General features: G+C 40.2%; 2 protein-coding genes across 2 annotated transcripts in view; one reads left to right on the top strand and one right to left on the bottom strand.

The window, feature by feature from the left end:
* Positions 1–23385, top strand: part of SEC23A (Sec23 homolog A, COPII coat complex component) — a 144874-nt gene that overhangs the window by 85010 nt on the left and 36479 nt on the right. Inside the window, exon 12 of the mRNA XM_033950990.1 lies at positions 22423–22529. Coding sequence (XP_033806881.1) covers positions 22423–22529 — 107 coding nt within the window. The remainder of the gene's footprint in view (positions 1–22422; positions 22530–23385) is intronic.
* Positions 1585–16536, bottom strand: LOC117363383 (melanopsin-B-like). Its single transcript, XM_033950991.1, has 4 exons — positions 16467–16536; positions 11940–12826; positions 4769–4922; positions 1585–2330 (listed from the first exon to the last, which is right to left on the bottom strand). Exons 2-4 carry the CDS (start codon positions 12676–12678, stop codon positions 2174–2176), a joined length of 1050 nt encoding a protein of 349 aa, XP_033806882.1. The 5' UTR covers positions 12679–12826; positions 16467–16536; the 3' UTR covers positions 1585–2173.

Here is a 23385-nt window from a genome sequence, read left to right as displayed (position 1 = left end):
CAGTGTTTTACAAAATCACAGGTAGGACTCCTCTATATGAAGTTGTGTTAGAAGTAAGTTCCAGTGTCTTTCAAAACAATACTATGTTATTTCACAAAAGTAATTAGTAGCAGGTTTAAATCTAATTTTAAATTTCTTTTTTAGTTCACAAATAAGCTGTGGAATCTTGTGCTAGAGAATTACATTACATTAGTGACTTCTATTCCATTTATACCTTGCAGTTCTAGGCAGATTACAGAAGAAGATAACTGGACATTTCTAGGAAAAGTTACAGGATAAGGTGCTAATTATATGGTTGAGAATTTGCTTGGAAAATTACAAGATTGGGACCAATTAAGGAGATGTTTAGTTTTTCTTGATAAATTTTCTGAATAGCAGGGTTTTAATTTCCCTTCGAAATATTTTGTAGTTGAATGTAGTTGTCACTATGTTTGAAAGGTGGTAGTCTAGTTTCACTAGATCAGTAGTCTCAAACTCAAACCCTTTGCATTTTGGAGTTGTAGGCACTTGGAGGGCCGCAGAAAAAATAGTTAATGTCTTATTAAAGAAATGACAACTTTGCATGAAGTAAGTACCTACAAATCCAAAATGTGGATTATCTGAAAGCAGTGCAACATGCAGAAAGTGAAAAACTATCAAAGTATCAACTGCAAGAAACAAGATTTTGGACCAGCTATTTTGAGGCCCTCGGTATTATAAAGAATGTTTTTTAATGGAAAATTTAGTGTCCGGTGATCGCGTCCACAACTGCCTTCAGCTCTCACCTCCTCCAGCACCGGACACACACACAAGCTACACTGCCTCCAATGTTTACCTTACGTTCGTACAGACGCAGGAAAGCGCTTGCGTGAGGTTACAGCAGAGAAGCGGGCAATGTTCCAGAATACGACCACCGGATACTTAAGGCACAAGTTTTCCATAAAGAATCATTCTTTATCATACTGAGGGCCTCAAAATAGTACTTGGCGGGCCACAAATTTGAGACCACTGCACTAGATCAAGGGTATATGATTTACCAAGTTTGGAATATGTTTGGCTGAGTTTCTAAAGGACAAGTCCACTAACTATTATATAGTCAAATAATGTAAAGTGCCTCTCCTAGGAGTTACCAGTAGAGAATGAGCCTTCCTTTGGGATTTTGTTGGGTTCTTCCCAGTGACCCCACATTATCCACTGTCGCAGGATGCTGGGCTTGGTGGATCATTGGTCAGTTTCAGTGTGGCCCCCCTCTTATGCTCTTAACTGTTAATATGAGTTACTGTGGATTCACTGCTTGTACTGAAAATTTAAGAAAAAAATCCTATAAAGACTGATCCCTGAAACTTCTTTTGCATCATTTCAGTGTTTGTTGAACAGCAAAATGAAGTTTGATAATAATAGGAGAACATGCTGCATATGCATCAGAGAGGTTGTTTTTATAACTCTGCACATGGATAAAAAGTACACATGTGCTTTTCTATGTGAGCAATTCACTGGATTTTCAAAGGGAATTATGGGCTAATATTCAAACCAGCTGTTTGAGTGGACAGATTTTTTTCAGTAAAATTATACACAGAAACTCAAATTATGCATGCAGTTTTACTAAGTGTTAATACCTCCTCAATCAAGGACCTTGAAGCCTCAGCTAATCTTATGCATGGAGGGGACAGTTCTACAACAGAGCTCCTCCACTTAGACATTCCAAGGGGGAGTGGTAGGAAACTATTCTAATCTATAGCAACACTTAGGTGCCCATTATATGTAGAATACTAGTATAACCTAGTTCGGTTTGTCTAAAGGCGGCAGGGACATGTACAGCTCATAGTATTCTGTAAGGCTAAGTGTGGAAGTGGAAACCCTGCCCATAGGTATGCTCCCTTGCATTTATGTGCTATGTAAGTTAAGTGTGCTGATATAGATTAGCACCTAAGTGTCCTGCTGGCACTTTTTTGGGGAAGTGTAGTAGGATATACTACTTGTTTGTATACTACTTGCCCATACTTGTTTGTATGCATAAGGCTTGCATTACCTAACTGAGGCCTACATATACACATAATGTGTGTAAGTATTCTATAAATTTATGTTTGTAAATGTGAATGCCTAGATTATACAATTGCCTTTATAGAGATTTAACTGCATGCCGTTAAGACAGTTTATCATATAACTTCTTTTCAAATTCTTCTGTATAGTCGTCTTACATGTGCACTGAAGGCTGTGTGCTGCTTCCAGGAAGAAAGTCCTTAACTTTTGACCTTGGGTGTCCTCCTGGTAAAGGCATTGGGTTCTGTTTTAGACATACACAGACTTGGTTACATTTCTTCCATCTTTGACACAGTGCTTTTCTGTATTTCCTGAGAGGAATAAAATAAGTATAAAAATGCATAAAAAAACAAAACCTGTAAATATCATGGGCCAAAACTAACAAGAAACTGAAGAGGTGCTAAGTGATGATCTGCTAAGAAGTAGAACTTCATTGGAATATCTTATCTGCTGGCATTCAGACTTGGGAAAAGTTAAAAGGGCAGAATAAGTGCAGAGTGACTATTCCAGGAGGTATAGCCGACATCACGTTAGAAGCAAAGCTACTAAAGGATAATCCAAAACTTAGCTGCTCCTTGTCCTGAAGAGGTGCTGAGTGAAAATCTGATAAGGGAAAGAAAAACTACATTGGAATATCTTACCTGCTGACATTGTATCTCTCTTCTTTGATTGTTTAATATGTCCCTCCTAGACTTCTCTGATCATTAAAGGACATTTACACATTCCTTCACTATCACTGACATGGTTAGAATCCACAAAGCAATCATCCTTTTATTGTGTAGCACCAACATATGGAACATGCTTCCATCAATTACGGTATGTTATGTTACTCTGGTTCTTCTATTCTGCCTTTATCTATTGATTTCAAGGATGGATTACAAAATAATTATAAGAAACCCATTAACCTTCATCCTGAAAGAGAAAAAATATTTTAAAATCTTTCTAAACCTGAAATAATGCCCACATGAACCTAATCTAAAAGGAAGCTGATTCCACAATTTTGCCAGCTGGTATTGAATAGATAAGGAAAGCCGTCTTAATAGATTTCAAGTTTTTAAACATTGAAAATTGCAATTGAAAAAAAAGTTCTTGTTTGGGATTTGGTAGAAGAACCCTGCAGCAGCATTACCAAATCAGTTAAATAACAACTGGGAGCATCATTTGTTAAAATTTTTTAAAAACCGTAACTCCCAGTTTAAACTTTATTCTAGTTGCTAAGGGTAACCAATGAAGTTTTTTTTTTTTAATAATAAGGTTATAAAGGTTCAAATTTCTTTAAACCATTTTAGCCTATCTGCTGAGTTTTGAACCAATTGTAAGTGGTTTAGAACAAATCACTAATACAAGATTGTAATAATCTAATCTGGACAGAATTAGAGACTGCACTAAAATCCGAAAAGTCTCAGTATCAAATTATTTTTTTATAGATATAAATTTTCTCATTATCAAAGATTGTTTGACCACAGATTGTATATGATAGCGCAAAGATAGAGAATTATCTATTTCCACCCCTAAAATTGAGAATGTAACCAGGAGAAAACCATTCCCGTCTTACCATAAAAAGTTTGTTTTATTCTTATTAAACAAGGTGATGAGCTAGGATTCAATTTTATATGATGATAAAACAAATTTTTATGATACAAATAGTATCAGCTAACAATAAGAAAATGGGTAGAAAAACCATGATGTCATTTGCATATATATAGTGGTAGATCCCTGCTTGTTCTAATTAACTCCCCAAAACTGCATAAGTTAAACAATATAGGAGAGAGCGGAGAGCCCTGTGACACACTGCTCAAAGGGTATCAACTATCAGAAAATTTCTTCTTTTTTTTTTTACAGTATACTTGTGTTCTGTTAAAAGATCCTTGAAACCGAGACAAAACAGTCATGTATCCCAAAATGGCTAAGAATCTGTGATATGATTAAAATTGACTAAATCAAAGGCGTTATTTAGGTCAAGCTGAATAACCATGGCATAATGGCCCTTACATAATAATTCTTTACCATAAGCAGTCAGTGCTAACACTAGTCTAAATGCTATGATTTTTCCTGAACCCTGATTGTGAAAATGAAGAATATTAAAACATTGAAGATAAATTAAATTGTTCAGACACGATACTTGCTAACATCAGACAGACTGTTTTATATTCTTAGGAATAAGCGTCAAGACAATCCCACCCCTTGAAGTGCCAGATGTTAAATGATTATTAAGTCATTGAGTCAACATCCCAATGAAAATAGGAGATGCCACATTAAGCAAATAAAGAGAGCAAGCATCTAGAAGCAGTAGGCTTTAGCATTATTCACCTTGAACTTTCTTTTCCTGCTCTCAAAACCTATTTGTTTAGTACTGTATTTTGGGAGAGGCCTTAGAGGGTGGTGTTGGTGTGCTAGATACCTGGTTGATTGGAAAGTAACCTAGTAGGGAGTTTTTTAACATTATTTTTAATTTATGGATGTTGATGTTCTCCTTTTCTGTTTCTTGTATATTGTTGGAGTTTTTCTGTTCCATTTTAATTTGTGAACTGTTATGTATGTCAAATGCATTTAAACCCTTATTGTAACGTCACAATTTTTTTACTTGAGAACCTGATTCCTTTGGTAGAAAGAAATCTGCTTCTCTATTGCAATGTTATATCTTTGAGGTTTTTATTGGACCACACATGGTTATTCTTCATTTTCTTTTGACATTGCATTATAGTATTCATTTTATTTGTTACCAAATATGAAAAAACCTGTTTCTTACTTTTGTATGAGTACATTTAGCCATGGATTAAGTCCAGTTTTTAACAGGACTAGGCACACTGAAATCTTTTCTACTAGTGATGGAGCTTCTTTGCCACGGACAGATTGATAAAAACTTATAGTTGTATAAGGTATCCAGCAAACTATAGGATATACTAGAAAAAATAGAAAAGAAAAACATTGTGTCAGAAACCATTTTACATGTTACATTTCTTTATTTATACTTTGTATACTGCTTGCCAAATCTAGAGACATGCTGTAAATGAAAAACATACAAAAGATAAAAATGTGGAGGGGCATAATTAAAAAAAGTCTAAGTCCCCTTTTGGCCTAAGGCCATAAACGTTGAAAGTAGAAGCAGGGAACATGTCCATTATCAAAAAAAACATCCAAAAGGAATTTTTTTTTAGAATGGCCTGCCTCTACGTTCAGCTGTTTAAACGCCCAGCCCACCACTACGTCTAAACTTACACCATATAATCAACCTAATAAAAGCCTAAGTCCCAAACACCCAAAACAAGGGCTTTTAGGCGAAGGAGAGGTCAGTCCTTCACCTAAAAGCCTGTCCCCCCCTTAAAAGCCTGCATCCCACCCCTGAAGGCCGCCTGTCCCCTTTGAAGGCCTGTCTCCCCCCCCTTAAAGGCCTGTCTCCCCCCCCTTGAAGGCTTATCTCCCTCTTAAAGGCCTGCCTGTCTGTCCCCCTGAAGGCCTGCCTGCCTGTCCCACCCCTCACCCTGAAGGACTGCTAACCCCCCCTCCCCCCCCCCGAAGACCTGCGTGTTCCTCCTGGCCTCCCACTGGTGTCCGACTTCCCCTCTGGCCTCCCTGCACCGTTTACCTTTGAGGAGCAGCCTGCAGACAAGATCGCGATGCCAGCGATCTTTGCACTGCTTCTGAGCTGTTTCCTCTGCGTGATCCCGCCCCTCCTCTGACGTCAGAGGCAGGATCGCGGCAGAGGAAACAGCTCTGAATCAGTACAAAGATCGCTGGCATTGCGATCTTGTCTGCAAGCTGCTCCTCGAAGGTAAACGGTGCAGGGAGGCCAGGAAGGGAAGCGGGAGGTAAGGGGGGGAAACGGACGCCGGGGGGGGGGAAGCCGGACAGCAGCACTTCCCAACTGACCCTCGCCCTCTAAAGCAGGTGTGGCAGTGGCTGGCCAGCAAGAGCAGCATTGCCGCTCCTGCTTTAGGGAGTATGGGGGGAGGGTCAACCAAATCGGGAACCGATTTTTTTTGTTTGTTTGTTTGTTTTGTTTTGAATTGATTCGAATCTGTGAACCGATTCGAATTGTGAACCGGGCAGCACTAGTGATTACAATATGTCAGATTTGAAAAGTGTATCCTTCCAGAGCTAGTGTTAGACCGCAAACGTGAGCTAGGATTTAACAGAGAGAGGAAAAGTCTTTTTTGTTTGTTTATTTCGTTTACACCATGGTGCCAGTAAGGGGTGAAGAGGCTATAAAATAAATCCACCAGGATGTTTTAAAGAAAAACACCCAATTGGGCAGGAAAATCAAATTGAAAAATCGATTCAATAAGCTGAATTGAATCAAAATTTTTTTTCCTGAATTGGGCAGCACTACTTGATAGTCAACAAGCAAACATGCATTTCTTCATCCACCATCTGCAGTCGTTCTCTTTTTTTAAAAAAATGTATGTTCTGTCAGAGCTGAAAATCCAAGTTTGCAAAGATAAGAAGATTCAAACAGTAACAAAGCATTGATTGCTTTATTGCCCAAGTTTGGATAATTACTGCATAAAAATAAAACTACTTGCTGTTAGTTTTCAAGGACCAGTCACATCAAAGAATGATTTTTGTCTGGCGGTTGTATCTTTACGCACACAGATGCTCATAATATTGATAGACTCTTGGATACACTACATACATGTCATCTATTCGAGTGTATTTATATATGAAGGGAATTTTTAAAAATAAAGCCCAGGAGAATAATTCTGTATTTGCGATTTACTTTTACTACTGGGCATGTGCAAATTACTATCTGCTCAACAAACTTTCAGCACATCACATGATGCATCTCTTGGGGCACATGGCCTCCACAGTACATGTTATTCCATTTGCCCGTCTTCATGTCAAGGATCCCAGTGGTCTCTGGCTACTCAGTGGTCTCGGGCCACAGATCCACTCCCCCACTATCTCAGAGTCACCTCACTTCTTTGTCATTTTCTGCAATGGTGAACTATCCCGTCCAACCTTTCCAGGGGCCTCCTTCATGTAACCCCACATCAGAAGATGTTAACAACAGATGCGTCCATGTCTAGATGGGGAGCTCACCTAGACAGCCTTCGCACTCAAGGAACTTGGACTTCTCAGGAACAATCGCTTAATATCAATCTACTGGAACTGCGAGTGATCTACAGAGCACTGAACACATTTCAGGATAGTCTCCTCAATCAAGTAGTTCTGATATACACAGTTTCTCTGCTCCAGTTTCAGCTATGGCTGATAGGAAGCCTTCCACACAACACTGCTATTGTTTTAAGTGAACTCACTTTTCCTCATGGTGTACTCAGCAAGCTCTACTTCTAGGTATGTGTCCTCTGTCTTCAGTTTTGGATTACCTTTTACAGCTCTCAAACTCAGGCCTAAAGACTACTTCTGTAAGAGTGCACCTTAGTACCATCAGTGTTTTTCACATTCCTCTTCATGATAAACCTCTGGCTACTCACCCCTTGGTTTCCAAATTTATGAAGGGACTAATGCACATAAAACCCCCCATCAAAACTCCTCTGGTTTATTGGGATCTCAATGTTGTACTTTCCACTGTCACAAAGCCATGGTTTGAGCCATTGGCTTCTTCATTGCTCAAATATCTCACATGGAAAGTGGTCATCTTAATTTGCATTACTTCAGCTTGACACGTCAGTGAACTTCAAGCACTGGTTTCAAATTCCCCTTATACAACCTTCTGCCATGGCAGAGTGGTCCTCCATACTCATCCCAAATTCCTACCAAAAGTCATCTTGGAATTCCACCTCAACTAGTCTATAGTTCCCCCTGTCTTTTTTCCAAAACCACATTCCCATCCGGGTGAAACTGCACTTCATACATTGGACTGTAAACGTACTTTAGCTTATTACCTGGATCAAATGAAGCCTCATAGAACATCTACTCAGCTGTTCCTCTCATTTGATCTTAACAGACTGGGAACTCCTGTTACCAAGGGAACAATCTCTACATGGTTGGCAGACTGTATCTCCTTCTGCTATGCTCGGGCTGGTCTACCTTTGGAAGGTTGAGTCACAGCACACAAGGTTAGAGCAATGAAGTTGCTTTTCTCCATTCCACTCCTATTGAAGACATCTGTAAGGCAGCCACCTGATCCTCAATACGTACTTTCACATATCACTCCCTCTGCAGACTCATTCTGGATGGGACACTCATTTCGACCAAGCAGTTCTACAAAATTTATTCTCTGCATAAGTGCCAACTTCCCTCCATCTCTTTCACAGTAGCTATGGAGTCCTATCTGTGAGCATATGCCTCCTGCTTGTCCTGAGATAAAGCACAATTACTTACATTAGTGAAAGGAGAAAGACAAAAAAATGGAATTACAAGATTGAAAAAAGGTATGAACCGCTATGTGAAGAGTGATGAGGACAAAGCAAATATGCTAAGCAAATACTTCTGTTTGTTATTCACAGAAGAAAAACATGGAGAAGGACCGCGATTGGATAGCAAAGTTACACCTGAGAATGGAGTGGATACTGCATCGTTCACGGAAGAAAGTGTTTATGAACAACTTGAAAAACTGAAGGTGGACAAAGCTATGAGACCGTATGGGATCCATCCCAGGATATTGAGGGAGCTCCGAGAGGTTCTGGCAGGTCCTCTTAAAGATTTGTTCAATAGATCTTTAGAGACAGGAGAGGTTCTGTGGGACTGGAGAAGAGCGGAAGTGGTCCCACTTCACAAAAGTGGTTTCAGAGATGAAGCGGGAAATTACAGACCGGTAAGCCTCACTTCGATTATTGGAAAAATAATGGAAACATTGCTGAAGGTAAAGATAGTGAAATTTTTACAATCTAATGGATTGCAAGATCTGAGGCAACATGGATTTACTAAAGGTAAATCGTGCCAAATGAATCAGATTGAATTCTTTGACTGGGTGACCAGAGAATTGGATCAAGGACGTGCTCTAGATGTAATTTACTTAGATTTCAGCAAAGCCTTTGACACGGTTCCTCATAAGAGGCTCTGAAACTCTGAAGTTGGGACCAAAAGTCATGAACTGGATTAGAAGCTGGTTGATGGACAGACGCCAGAGGGTGGTGGTAATGGAATTTGCTCAGAGGAGGGAAAGGTGACAAGAGGAGTGCCTCGGAGATCGGTGCTGGGATGGATTCTGTTTAATATGTTTGTGAGCGACATTGCTGAAGGATTAGAAGGTAAGGTTAGCCTTTTTGCAGATGATACCAAGATTTGTAACAGAGTGAACTCCCCGGAGGGAGTGGAATACATGAAAAAGGATCTGCAAAAGTTAGAAGAATGGTCTAACGTCTGGCAACTAAAATTCAGTACGAAGCAATGTAGAGTGATGCATTTGGGGGATAGAAATCCAAGGGAATCATATGTGCTGGGAGGTGATAGGCTGATAAGCACTAACAGGGAGAGAGGGACCTTGGGGTGATTGTGTCTGAGGATCTAAAGGCATCTAAACAGGGTGATAAGGTGGTGGCTGTAGCCAGAAGGATGCTAGGCTGTATAGAAAGAGGAATATCCAGCAGAAGAAGGGAGGTGTTGATGCCTCTGTATAGGTCATTGGTGAGGCTGAACTTGGAGTATTGGGTTCAGTTTTGGAAGCCGTATCTGGAAAAGGATATAAAAAGACTTGAAGTGGTCCAGAGGAAGGCGACGAAAATGGGTAAGGGGTTTGAACCAAAAGAAATATGAGAAGAGACTGGAAGACCTAAATGTGTATACTCTGGAGAAGAGGAAGGACAGGGGAGATATGATACAGACCTTTAAATACTTGAAAGGTATTACCGGTAATATAGAACCAAATCTTTCCAGAGAAGAGAAAATGTTAAAACTAGGGGGCATAATTTGAGGTTGCGGGGAGGAAGACTCAGGAGCAATGCTAGGAAATTCTTTTTCATGGAGAGGGTTGTAGATGCCTGGAATGCCCTCCAGAGGGAAGTGGTGGAGAGGAAAAATGATAGAATTTAAAAAAAAGTATGGGATAAACATAGAGGATCTCTAATTTAGAAAACGAAGAATGTAAATTAAAACATAGTAACATAGTAGATGACGGCAGATAAAGACCCGAATGGTCCATCCAGTCTGCCCAACCTGATTCAATTTAAATTTTTTTTTTTTTTAATTTTTTCTTCTTAGCAATTTCTGGGCAAGTATTCAAAGCTTTACCCGGTGCTGTGCTTGGGTTCCAACTGCCGAAATCTCTGTTAAGACTTACTCCAGCCCATCTACACCCTCCCAGCCATTGAAGCCCTCCCCTGCCCATCCTCTACCAAATGGCCATACATAGACACAGACCGTGCAAGTCTGCCCAGTAACTGGCCTAGTTCAATATTTAATATTATTTTCTGATTCTAAATTTTCTGTGTTCATCCCACGCTTCTTTGAACTCAGTCACAGTTTTACTCTCCACCACCTCTCTCGGGAGCGCATTCCAGGCATCCACTACCCTCTCTGTAAAGTAGAATTTCCTAACATTGCCCCTGAATCTACCACCCTTCAACCTCAAATTATGTCCTTTGGTTTTACCATTTTCCTTTCTCTGGAAAAGATTTTGTTCTACGTTAATACCCTTCAAGTAAAGCGCTAAGGCCGGTACTGGATAGACTTGCATGGTCTTTATCCCATATGTGATGATTGGTGTAGAATTGGGATGGAGAGGGCATCAATGGGAACTCCACTAATTTGAAACATGAGGATGTTACTGGCCAGACTTTATGGTAGATATCCTGCAAACAGGATGGTTGGATTTGCTGAAGTGAGCTTGGATGGCAACTTCAGCATTTGGAACCTAGGACAATATCAGGTGGACTTTACAGTCTATGACTCAGAAATATCAAAGAAGAGATAAGTTAATTTAATCATGTATTTTTATTGGGTATAACTCATGGGCAGAATGGATGGTCTTTATCTGCCGTCATTTACTATGTAACGGGTGTTATTTAGGGACAGCAGTAAATATTCTCACAACCCTCCCACCTCCCCTCTTGGCTTCTTAGCTTTTTTACTAAACTGATAGTCCTGCGAGCTGACGGGTGGAAAGGCACTCGTGCATGTGCAGTATGGGCCGTCTCGAGACGTTTGAAGAGTTAAAGTGATACTACACTTTTAGATCATCCGTACTGAGCTCTGAGGATGACGTTGCCCATCTGTGAGAATATCTGCCTGCTGTCTCTAGACTGTTGCATGTGGAAAAAAAAGTGTTCAGCATGCTTTCTGTCAAGAAAGATTTTGTTCTGGGTAGATGGCTAAGAAATTAGAATAGACAAATGCTACGTTTTCCTTTCAGCAGTCACTTTACAAGGCATGTAGGAGAGTTGTTTGTGCTTTTTATTTTTTTGGGGGGGGGATTACATTAAAGTTTTCTTTTGGCAGTTTTGAGCATCCATCTCAGTTTGAACCAGGCTAAGATATAGCATACTGAGTCTTCTTCATTTGCAGCCATCTGGGAATTTTCTCCAATTTTTTTTAAAAATATATCTTCTCCTTGTTTATTCTAGCCCAAAGTGGTAGTCCTCTGCCATGCACCAGGACTCTTTCACCTTATCCCTGTAAGCAGGGTCTCTAACCAGGCCACTAGGTATCACCATTGCATGACAACGAAGACTCCCTTCATCCTGGAAATGTGAATGCTGCCTTGATAGATGTTTGCCCTCAGCGTAGTGTCTAGCTGTGCCACTGAATTATTGAAGAAGCCAAGGAGAATAATTCTGTATTTCCGATTTACTTTTACTACTGGACATGTTAAATATTAATGTTTGAATTTCAAAGGCTGTTTGGAAACATGATTTCAGGTTCAGGAGATATTTATGAATATAACCATATATGTTTTGCTTTTAATGTTTCATCTGTAACTCTTATATTTAGTATATTATTTTCAGAAGTATACAGGTTTGTTTAAAATATGTAATGGGTTTGCTAGTGTCTTGTTAAGCATTGAAATAAAATGGACTTACCAGCAGAGAGGACAAGAACAATGGTGCTCCTGAAATGGGATTTAATGGGCACATAATAACAGTGGTTGTCATTGCACACAAAGGTCCCCCTCTTCGCCTGACGCTTGGCAGTATGAATAATAACAATATAAAGTAAACCAACAGTCATCAGTGGAAGGATAACTCCAAAACTTAAGAGTACAACACTATATGCTTTTGTAGATGAACTGAATGTAGGCAGACAGATGTTGATGTTTTCATTGTAAGCATAATCTCCAAAGCCCACAAAGGGGAAGGCTGCAAATAAAGTGCAGTAGATCCACAGTAAGCAGAGTATTAACCAGGTCCTTTGTCTCGTGAGTAGCCGTGTGTAATGTAAAGGAAAACGGATCTCTGTGAACTTATCAATGGTCACCCAGGTTAAAGAGTGAAGGGAGTTAAGTGGGAGCAACACGTAGAAGGAGGCTACCAGGTGGCAAATAGTTGTGTTTTCCTTAAAAATAGTTCTGTTAAATAAACTATTATAGATACTTATAGGTATTGCAGTTAATGGCAAAATCAAGTCACAGATGTTGAGGTTCAAAGTAAGTGCCGAGGTTTCTGTTTGCAGTTTTGGATTAGAGGCAAATAGAATCAGCACAAAAATGTTGGTTAAGAGTGATGCAGTGCACGTAGTCATGATTAATATTGTGTACGGAAGAAAATCAGCATACATTTTTCTTCTAGCTTCCTTTGGTTTCTTGGTAAATATGTTTTGCATTGCTGATAAATTGTTGATATCATGCCGTCTTTACAAATATTCCCAAGTTCAACAAATAAAAGATAGAAAGGAGCCCCAAATTTATTGCCAGTGATGTAGAACTTCTTCCAGTCCAGTTCTTCTTGCACTGCTTTTACTGTTTAAAAGCCTATAATAAAAGAAAAGATGAGATAGTCTGACAATAAATGCTTTTTGATGGAATATAAGGTAGGTTTTATTTATATTGTGCTGCAGGCTGACAATTTGCAATTTACTAATTACAAACTTTTTTAAAGTTTTTAATTTTGTTATACAGTAATATCTTATACATTCTGAATATTCAATATGATTTTTGTTAAGGTCTGTCCCATGGAGGAATCTAACCCTGTTTTTCCCATATGATTTATTCACTTTCCATGATTTTGAGGGATGTCGCGTATGGCTGGAATCTAACATCTATTTTCCCATAGAGACTCTGTTTTGTTATTTACAAATTTGCATTTCACAGAGGTTTTTAGAAACCATAGTACCGTGAATAGCGAAAACACACTGTTCTTTGTAGTTATCCTCTTCAATCAAAGTTCTACCTGTAGGAGGGTAGGATGCATTCCTTTTCTCGTTCCTACCCGCTGCAGTCACTGAATTAAATGGCTGCTAAGACTGCCGCCGGAGGTCCCAGCAGCCATTTTGATATTAGCACCCTGAGCAGTCTTGGCAGCCATTGTGATTCAGCACAGGCAGGAATGAGAAGGCTCCATTCTTGCCTTGGAAGATGCCATTAGACCTCCAGAGGGCCAGGACTCAGGTAGGGGTGTTTCCTAACAGAAGGATGGCGCTGGTTTTGGTCGGCCTCTAAATTCAGAAGTCCCCTTTCATTGGAGTTAGAATTGAATGAAAATTTGCTTTCTTTTGTAAGCTCTGTAAATCCTATTTGTTTATAATTTTTTTTTTAATTGAATACCTTGAAATGTATGTTTTTTATTATTGTAAACCACTCTGTAGTCTTTTGGAGTGGTATCAATAAAGTGACTATGGTAATAATAAAGATCTGGAATCTAAATCTGTATTCTTACTTTGCTGGAAATTGCCCATTGTAAAGTTCACATTTTTGAATTTTTCCCCTCCTAATCACCACCACCTGGAGGGATGTTTATGTGGGTATAAAATTCTGGCATGTTGAAAATAACAGACCACTGGCAATCAGTTACGGAGACTGATAAAATATTCAACTACTTTTTGATTTAATATGTACTAATTAAATAGTGCTGGTTTATTAATGTTTAGTTTTAACATGGTAGTGGATTATTGTTCTTGTGATTTTATATTTGTGTGTTTGGCCACAGTTGTAACATTTCTGTCTGCCCACTCCAGAACTTTTTAAAGTTTAGTCTTTATCTGAATGCAAAGTGTTAGTGGGTAGAAACTTTGATTTGTATTGCTCCTTGAAAGACTATTATAAAACAGCAGCATGCTATACATCTCTAAGCTAATGATAGATCTGGTGTTAGCTGATCAGTTGATTAAATCAAATTTGTTAAGAAAGCAAAGCTTCCCTATGTAGTAAACCTGAAATGTTCTCTTAGGGTGTTAATATGTAATTTATTATAGTAATAATCATAGTTAGTTGTAGAAACAGTAATTTGGGGTATGTGAGCTTCAAGTCAGGTCACTAATAACCTAATGGTCTGTAAAAGAGGCAGGTCCTGTGAAGCTGGAGGATCAGCAATAATTCTGAGCTGTGGTTACAATGTAAAGCCATACACATCACACTTATGATTCTGTTTAAATGTGGTAAAACATAAATTGTACTCAATTGCCTTCTGAGTGCATTAATATAACACTAAGAGGAGTAGGTATTAAGGGTTGTTATTTAGCTCTACTTGCTTCCTAACACATGTTAATTTAAGTTACTGCAGTAGACATAGTAATGAGTTACAAAGCGTGTAAATGTGTGCAAAACACCTCTTTGCTATGTACTGTATGTGGTGAACACTACAAGCGGTGCTATTCCTAGAAAATAAAGCCAGTGAAAAGGTGCCATTAATTTTCCTGGCTCGGTACATCAAGCTGCTAAGGGGACCACTTCATGAAATCAGCTACCTCATTCTGGACCTAACTTGTCTAATTGTCTGGGGTCTAGTGGAAGCAGGACAGAAGTAATTCTCTAGTTGCTTCAACCACAGTAGTAGTACTGTGAGCCTACTGCTAAGGGTTGCTGGTGCCAACAGGGGCAAGAGCAACTGGGGATCACTCCTGCCCTGACCCCACTAGACTCCAGGGAAATAGCCAAGATAGATCCAGATTGACTTCAGGCCGGAGAGAATGTGGTTTAGGAAGCTAAGCTAATGCTCCTGGGCCATGGCTTTGTGCCCAATGCTTCAAAGCACTAGGTTTAATGCAGCTGCAAGATTAATCACAAGCTGTGTTGTTTGTGTGTCACAGGATTGACTGACCTACTGTGCTATGATACTGCAGGTTAGTCATTCCTGCAGGAAATTAAAGTGCTGTAAAAGTCTCCTAAGTCGGTCAAGCAATGAATGGCTAGCAAACTTTTTAAATATGTGAAATGAATAGACATCAGTGTTCATGGGTTATTTTTTCATTTGCTGTGTTTAAGAATCTCAGTCACAAAATGTTTTGTGCATGTATGAACTCCCAAGTCAAATTAATTGACTGAACTGGCATGTATTCTTAGATAAAAAGTAGAATTCTATAATGGGATGCTTATTTGCCTTTGTAACATAGGCTCCCAAAACCAGCCCTAATAATAATGTGAAAATTTCCATGTACAAAGTTTATACCTGCTCCAAAGATGGTGCAAATGTGTTTGTCTATTGTGTGTACACACATCTCAGGCAGTACTCTCCCCCGGAGGATGAGGCACAATAAAATACAGAAAGGAAACATGGGACACAGCAAACTATATTGCAGTTCCATGTGATCCCTAAAAGCTTGCATGATTTTTTGGTATATGTACTTTTTACACATGTATATGGTTGCACTTTTTTGTATTTTTAGTAAAATGGGTTTTACACTTGCACAGATTTTTTTTTTTTTTAAGTATTTTTATTCGCAGCCAGCAGAATGTACAGGATTTTACACACAGCCTTACGTTACAAATTAGTGATATTTATACTGAGGACAGAGTCAGTTGAGGACAGATTTTTATAAAATAGCCCCCAAAGTGCCCAGTATGATTTGCAGTTCAGTCCAAATTGCATGTGTAAGGGGGAAATGTTTTTCATTATGGCACTTTTTTTTTTTTGTCATGCACCAACATCATCTTGGACTTTGTGAATGGGAAGGGTCAATTTTATATTAAATGATTTGAAGGGAGTGTATTACTCTTTACGCTAAACACTAGCCTAATCATTCATCCACTTAGTTTTCTGGATTCTTTGTTGTAATAATATTTGTTAGATAAATATGAGAACAATCCAGCAATGTTTAGTATATAGGTCTATAAGATTATATAGGTCATCCCCTTCTTTAGATGACTTTTTAGTTTCTAACTTGTAATTTTACTACATACCAATTCAATTAAAATAAAATTAAAACATTTTTTAAAAATCTGTAATAAAAGAGCACTAATTTGAGCTTGAAACTGCTTTATTCAAGCTTCAGATTCTACCTGAAGAATGAAAATAAAATGCTGTAAATCTTTGTCCTAAATAATTATCTAGTGAGCCCTGCTATTCATTAAGAGAGTTTCTCGAAAGCATAGCTTAGATAGAAATCTTTACTGAGCTGGTTCCTTGGTCACCAAGCTTGCAATCACTAATTCTTATTTCAGAAGGAAAATTAATTACCTTATATGTACTGGAACGCCTTTAACTTGATGTCTGGATCTGTAGATATTCTTTCTTCTGACAATTTATAGTAGTTCAACACCATTATACTAGGTTTATACATGTTACTCTTACTTTTGATGACTGGAGAGAGTGAATTGTAGAGGATCATTTGTCTACTAAATCGAGGAATGTTGTGGATCAGTAATCCTGTGATATGAGGCATCCTGCTAAATCCAGCATTAGCTGGCCACTTGGTTATACAAATATGTGAAACCAATGTGACACTAATCTGTTATAGGAGGTGAAATCTAGACATAGTGTCTCTTACTTACAGACCTACTTTTTTTTTTATTATTATCATATTGAGCAGATTTTTGTCAAAAAGCTCCACTGCATTGTGAGATATTCTTTATGTAGATACATAGAAGTTATTCATACAATAGAAATAATTTAGATTGTTTTTATAGTACTTGTTAATGTACTTGATTTTTAATATATTGAAAAGATTTATAAGGCAGCATAACCAATTACGTATTACTGAATCTACAAAGTTGATCATAAAGCAGTAATTTGCACAGAGGACCCACAGCTTAATAAAGAATACAATTTTATGCCAAGGGTTGCTCAAGGTTTCTTGATGTAGCCATCTTAACTACATAACAAAAATGAATGTTAAAAGCAGCTTTAAATCAACAAAGTAAGAGCAATCCACACATTGTGAAGATGTTCTCAGTTTTCTAAATCTAATCAAGAGTGTTGATCAATGGGATGCATCCAAATGAAATGCAGGATATCCATTCTTACAAGTTTTAGAACCTTCCCCATCCTTTTGGCTTTTAAGGGCAATAGCTCTAATTCAGACCTTAACTTGGGTCCTGTGGGCAACATGGACTGTCCTATTGAGCGAGCAAGTATCATTTTCAGAGTATCATGCACCCTCCCTGTATTTCCCTACATGAGTAGCATATATTGATTTTTGTCAGTGTGTCTGTCATAATCACTAATAAAACCCTAAGCCCGCATGCGCACTCCTACCTGCGTGATCCATAGGTCCGTGGCAGGTAGGAGTGCGCATGCGCGCTTAGGGTTCTATTAGCTTGGGAGGAAATACGACAACGGCCCCATACCCGCAGACCCCAAGGTAATGTTCTGCAGTTTGGCCGGCTCCCTTACACTCCCTGGCCTAAGTTATTTTTAAGTTCAAAGCTGCCGCATCGGCTCCTCTCACGAGCCGCACCTGCGTCAGAGAAGGCTTCCGACGCAGGCGGGGATCGTGAGGAGTTGCCGCGGTAGCTTTAAACTTAAAAATAACTATGGCAAGGAACTAAGGGAGCCGTTTTAGCTGCGTTTTTGTTTGTAAAGTGCTCCAAGTAAAGCTTATGCTAGGTTTTCAAAGAAGTGGAGGGGGAGGGAAATACCGCTGCTGCTGCTGCTGCGCAGAGAAGTGGAGGGGGATGGAAATACTGCTGCTACTGTTGCTGCACAGGGAAGTGGGGTGGGGGTGTGAAATGCTGCTGCACAGGGAAATGGAGGGGGAGAGAATGCTGATGCGGCTGCTGCACAGGGAAGTGGGGGGAGGGAAATGCTGATGCTGCTGCTGCACAGGGAAGTTGGGTGGGGGGAGGGAAATGCTAATGCACAGGGAAGTGGGGTGGGGGAGGTAAATGCTAATGCACATGGAGGGGGAGGGAATGCTGCTGCAGCTGCTGCACAGGGGGGAGGGAAATGCTGCTGCACAGGGAAGTGGGGTAGGGGGGAAATGCTGCACAGGGAAATGGAGGGGAGGGAATGCTGCAGCAGCTTCTGCACAGGGAAGTGGGGGAGGGAAATGCTGCTGCTGCTGCATATGGGGCAGGGAGAGAGACAGATAGAAAGAGACAGCGGGAGGGAGGGAGAAAGAAAGACAGCGGGAGAGATAGAGACAGAAAGAAAGAGACAGGGGTTCTCCATACCTTTCACTAGTTTCGTTGCTCGTCTCTGCACCCTTTCTAGGAGTTTTATATCTTTCTTTAGGTATGGAGACCAATGCTGGACACAGTATTCCAGGTGTGGTCTGACCATGGCTCTGTAGAGTGGTATTACAACTTTCTCTGATCTACTCGTAATTCCCTTCTTTATCATGCCTAGCATTCTATTTGCTTTCTTCACCGCCGCCACACATTGCGCCGACGGTTTCAGGTTCCTATCTATCAGTACACCCAGGTCCTTTTCCTGTTCAGTCTTTCCCAGAGTTACACCTGACATACTATACTTGTGATCTTTATTTTTTCTGCCTAAATGCATCACTTTGTATTTTTCCACATTAAAATTCATCTGCCATTTATCTGCCCACTTCTCCAATTGATTCAAGTCGCTCTGGAGTTCCTCGCTGTCCTTCTACGATCTGATTGCCCGGCATAGCTTTGTGTCGTCTGCAAACTTGATGATTTCACTGGATGTTCCTTCTTCCAGGTCATTTATAAAAATATTAAATAAGATGGGTCCAAGTACCAAGCCCTGGGGTATACCGCTAGTCACTTTTTCCCATTCTGAGAACTTCCCATTTATGCCCACTCTCTGTTTTCTGTTCTCTAGCCATTTGCCTATTCATCTTAGTATATCTCCCTCTATTCCATGGCCTTCTAATTTCCTGAGAAGTCTTACATGTGGAACCTTGTCGAACGCTTTCTGAAAGTCCAAGTATACAATATCCACCAGTTCTCCACTATCAATTTATCTGTTCACTGTCTCAAAAAATTGAAGTAGGTTCGTCAAACATGATTTCCCTTTCCTGAACCCATGTTGACTGGCTCTCATCAGGTCGTGTGTGTCTAGGTGCCAGACTATGCTATCTTTGATCAGCGCCTCAACCATCTTTCCAGGGACAGACGTGAGACTCACAGGTCTGTAGTTGCCTGGCACTCCTCTTGATCCTTTTTTAAATATCGGCGTGACGTTCGCTATCTTCCAGTCGTCCGATATCTGTCCTGTTTTGATTGACAGGTTGGCAAGTAATAGTTCTCCGATTTCAAATTTCAGTTCTTTTAGGACTCTCGGATGAATTCCATCCGGTCCAGGAGATTTATCACTTAAGTTTGTCAATCTGGTGGTAAATCTGGTCCAAGTCCACTTCTACTGTGGTGAAGCTGTCCTGTACGACTCCCTTGAACACTTTCACTGTGTCAGGTATTGTTGCGGTGTCTTCCTTTGTAAAGACAGACACAAAGAAGGAATTCAGTCTGTCTGCAATTTGTTTGTCATCCTTGACGCACCTCTTTCCTCCCAGGTTGTCCAGCGGTCCCACCGCCTCCCGTGCGGGTTTTTTCCCTTTTACGTATCTAAAAAAGGGCTTGAAATTTTTGGCCTCTCGCACTATTTTCTCCTCGTAGACCTTTTTAGCAACCCTCACCGCCTTGTGACATTTTTTCTGATCATCTCTGTTTGTTCCAAGCTTCGGATGTTTTTGTTCGTTTCCACATCTTAAAGGAGTCCTTATTTTCATTTATGGCTTCCTTCACCTCTTTGGTAAGCCACGCCGGCTCTCTTTTGCCTTTGGTTTTCTTTACTTTGGACATCCGTGGAATGTAGAGGCTTTGTGCGGGACCATGCCTGTTCCTCCATTATGACTTTGCCCATCTTTTTCTTGATCCGTTTTTTCACCATGGCTCTCATGCTGTCGTATCTTCCCTTTTTAAAGTTTAAAGTCGTGGTTGAGGTTTTGGTACCTCTCCCTTTCCCGACTAGGGAGATAGATTTATGGACGTTTGCTGCCACATTAATGCATATTAATGACCACATGTGCTAATAGGCTCAGTTGCATAAAATGGGAGCTGCAGTAAATAGCATGTATGACTACACACTTTTATACATCTAACCTGTGTTATACTTTTCTTTGCATTTTGATACGTGAATGTTCTCTTTAAAACATCAAACTCTCTGCAAACTGCTAAGTTTACAGAGACTTGAGAGCAGCATGGAATGAGGTTTAGAGACCCCCACTTAGCAACTACAGGTTTGTTCTGGTTTTGTTATTTTTAGCAACAAAAAATGTGTGGTGTAGAAACTGAGGGCTTGATATTCTAAATCTAAAGGGTTGTCCTATTTCTGTAAAAGGTGCATAGCCCCCCCCCCCACACCCAAAAAAAAAATCACAAATTTTATGGCTGAAGCCCTCCTCATTATTTTTCACTACTGATGCTACTCAGGATGCATTTGAATTTGCTTCTTACCATTTTCATTATATTAGTAGTACTCTGAATTTAGTCTGCGCACCATGTTTTCTTTTCTTTTCTTTATACACAACTAGGAGAGTGAGAAAAGGATACTGAGGAAAAATAAGATAGTTGAGTATTTAATATATTCCTGAGCACACAAGAGCTACTTTGATCTTTCTTGATTTGCCACTCAGTTTCTGTCATGTTTGCAAATAGTTACACAGCAGCTGTCTAAATTTCTATTAATGTCTGAATGTTCATTTTATGAAGTAATGCTGTGTTTTGTTTAGCATGGTGTTTGTCTTTATGAACCTTCTAAAGATTGTAGCCTGAGGACTAGATTCTCAAAAATTTGCGTTAAAAAATGATGGGCCACTGACGCAGCTGTTGTACCAATTTAAAAAAAGCAAGTCAATCTTTAAAAATGTTCATGCAAATGAGGTTGGCAGAGAGTAGTGAAGATTTACTAAATTTGCATGTGCCCTTCGCTGGTGCTAGTGATAGGCACATGCGCAGAATAAATGCAAAATAAAACAAAAATCACATAACAGCAACAACAAGCCGAGCTGCCAATGTCAAGCAACCCCGCACCTGATACACATATCCCTCCCCCCCCCCTTCCGGCAGCGGGAGAGATGCTCACTCCCGTCGCCACAGAACCCTGGCTTAGATAGCTGGCCAGAGTTATGCCTACTCTCTACAGCTAGCAGGCCCTCCTCTTCAAAATGCACTGGGGAGGAGACTGAGGCTCTGATTAGGCCAGGTTGCTTAAGGCCCCTCCTATGGGAGGGGCCTTAGGCATCTGGTCCAATCAGAGCCTTAGGCTCCTCCCTGGTACATCTGGGGAGGGGAGGGACTTAAGGTTCCGATTGGCACAGACGTCGAAGGGAGGGGAGAGCCCGCAATTTTGAAGCGGCAGGCCTGGCAGCCGGAGGGAGCCATCCCTCCGGCCAACCTTAATAAGTAAGGTAAGGGGGAGGGGGCAGTCAGTGGGAGGAGTTATATGGCGGCGAGAGGGTGTGGGCATCCCACTGCTGGAGGGCTTGTCGGAAGTGCATTGCATGGCGGCGGGAGGGAGTGGGCATCTCCCGCTTCTGGGGGGGTCAGGTAGGAGATTGCATGACGGCAGCGGGAGGGAGTGGGCATCTCTCCTGCTGCAAGAGGTGGGGTATTAGGGGGTGTTGCTTGGTGGCAAGAGGGAATAAGCATCTCTCCCGCTTCAGTGTTTGTGCGACACAGCAGGAGAGAGTGGGCATCTCTACTGCTGATTTTCAATTCATGATTTTTTTAAAAAAATATTTTAATTTGGGGGGGGGGTTGTCTGAGCTGAGTGCCTGAGCCTGTCGTTAAATTTTGACCGCAAATGTGGCACAGTGAGGTTAGAGAATCACTTGGTGATTATAGAGAATTGCTCTGAGTGCTCATTTTAATACCAATAACCTCGTACTATATTTGCAGGGCAGTATCGGAGACTGCTAGAAAACTTGAAAAAGACCTCGGTAATCCGATTTGACAATCCGCCACTAAAATATATGTACGCTAAACCGGCTGGAACCAGTTTAGCGAGCACTTTAAAGGTAGATTTTAGTTTTGAGAATCTGCCCATGAGTATTGTTATAAATTATATTATGTAAATATATGCTAATCTGATCTGATAAACTGCCTGTAGATAACAAGGGATTCTGATCTTTCTATAAACCAAGGTAATGTGACACCTTATATGGCTGTATCTCACACAAACTTAACCCAATTTCTAATGATTTTTTTTCTTTGCAATTTAGCACAATGCTCCAATACCTCAAGGTGGACGTGGTGCCATCCAGTTTGTCACACAATACCAACATTCTAGCGGACAAAGACGAATCCGTGTAACCACAGTAGCCAGAAAGTAGGTATCTTTTCTGAAGAATTACTTAGTAATGGATTATAGTTTACAGCCTGTTTTTAAAGGTGGTTCTGTTTAACTTCACTGTCAAAGACCTAGCTACCTCTAAATTAGCCTCATGATGCATAAACATACTTCTGCTACTCTTTCAGTGCTGCAGCTGCATTCTCTCCCACACTCTTACCTTTTGATTCTCATCAGTCATTCTTTCTGTCCTGCTGCTTGAGAGAGTGTGATAGTGCCTGTGTACCTGTGATCATTTTTCTACTATTGCAGCTGGTTGTATGTAAGAGCGTAAAAATAACCTTACTGGGTCAGACCAATGGTCCATCTAGCCCAGTAGCTCGTCCTCACAGTGGCCAATCCAGGTCACTAGTACTTGGCAAAAAAAAACAAAAGTAGAAACTTTCCATGCTACTAATCCAGGGCAAGCAGTGGCTTCCTCCATGTCTTTCTCAATAACAGACTATGGACTTTTCCTGCGGGAAATTGTCCAGACCCTTCTTAAAACCAGCTACGTTTACTGCTCTTACCACAACCTCTGGCAGCGCATTCCAGAGCTTAACTATTCTCAGAGTGAAAAAAAAATTCCTCCTATTGGTTTTAAAAGTATTTCCCCGTAACCTCATTGAGTGTCCCCTAGTCTTTGTAATTTTTGACGGAGTAAATAATTGATCCACTTCTACACCACTCAGGATTTTGTAGACTTCAATCATATCGGTCATCTCTTTTCCAAGCTGAAGAGTCCTAACCTTTTTATTCTTTCCTCATACGAGAGGAGTTCCATCCCCTTTATCAATTTGGTCGCTCTTTGAACCTTTTTCCAATTACACTAAATCTTTCTTGAGATAAGATGACC

The sequence above is a fragment of the Geotrypetes seraphini genome, chromosome 7, assembly GCF_902459505.1.
Source record: "Geotrypetes seraphini chromosome 7, aGeoSer1.1, whole genome shotgun sequence".
Classification (NCBI taxonomy): Eukaryota; Metazoa; Chordata; class Amphibia; order Gymnophiona; family Dermophiidae; genus Geotrypetes; species Geotrypetes seraphini.
Note: the sequence above shows the minus strand (reverse complement) of the source record. Positions and strands in the feature narration are given on the sequence as shown.

What these genes read in the sequence shown, in the direction of transcription:
- LOC117363383 (XM_033950991.1), bottom strand. Translation starts at nt 12,678, where the DNA reads ATGCAAAACATATTTACCAAGAAACCAAAGGAAGCTAGAAGAAAAATG. An exon ending in TGTTCTTGTCCTCTCTGCTG is followed by an intron (nt 4,923 to 11,939) that starts GTAAGTCCATTT and finishes TATTTTTTCTAG; the next exon opens with TATATCCTATAGTTTGCTGG. An exon ending in CTAAATGTACTCATACAAAA is followed by an intron (nt 2,331 to 4,768) that starts GTAAGAAACAGG and finishes TATTCCTCTCAG; the next exon opens with GAAATACAGAAAAGCACTGT.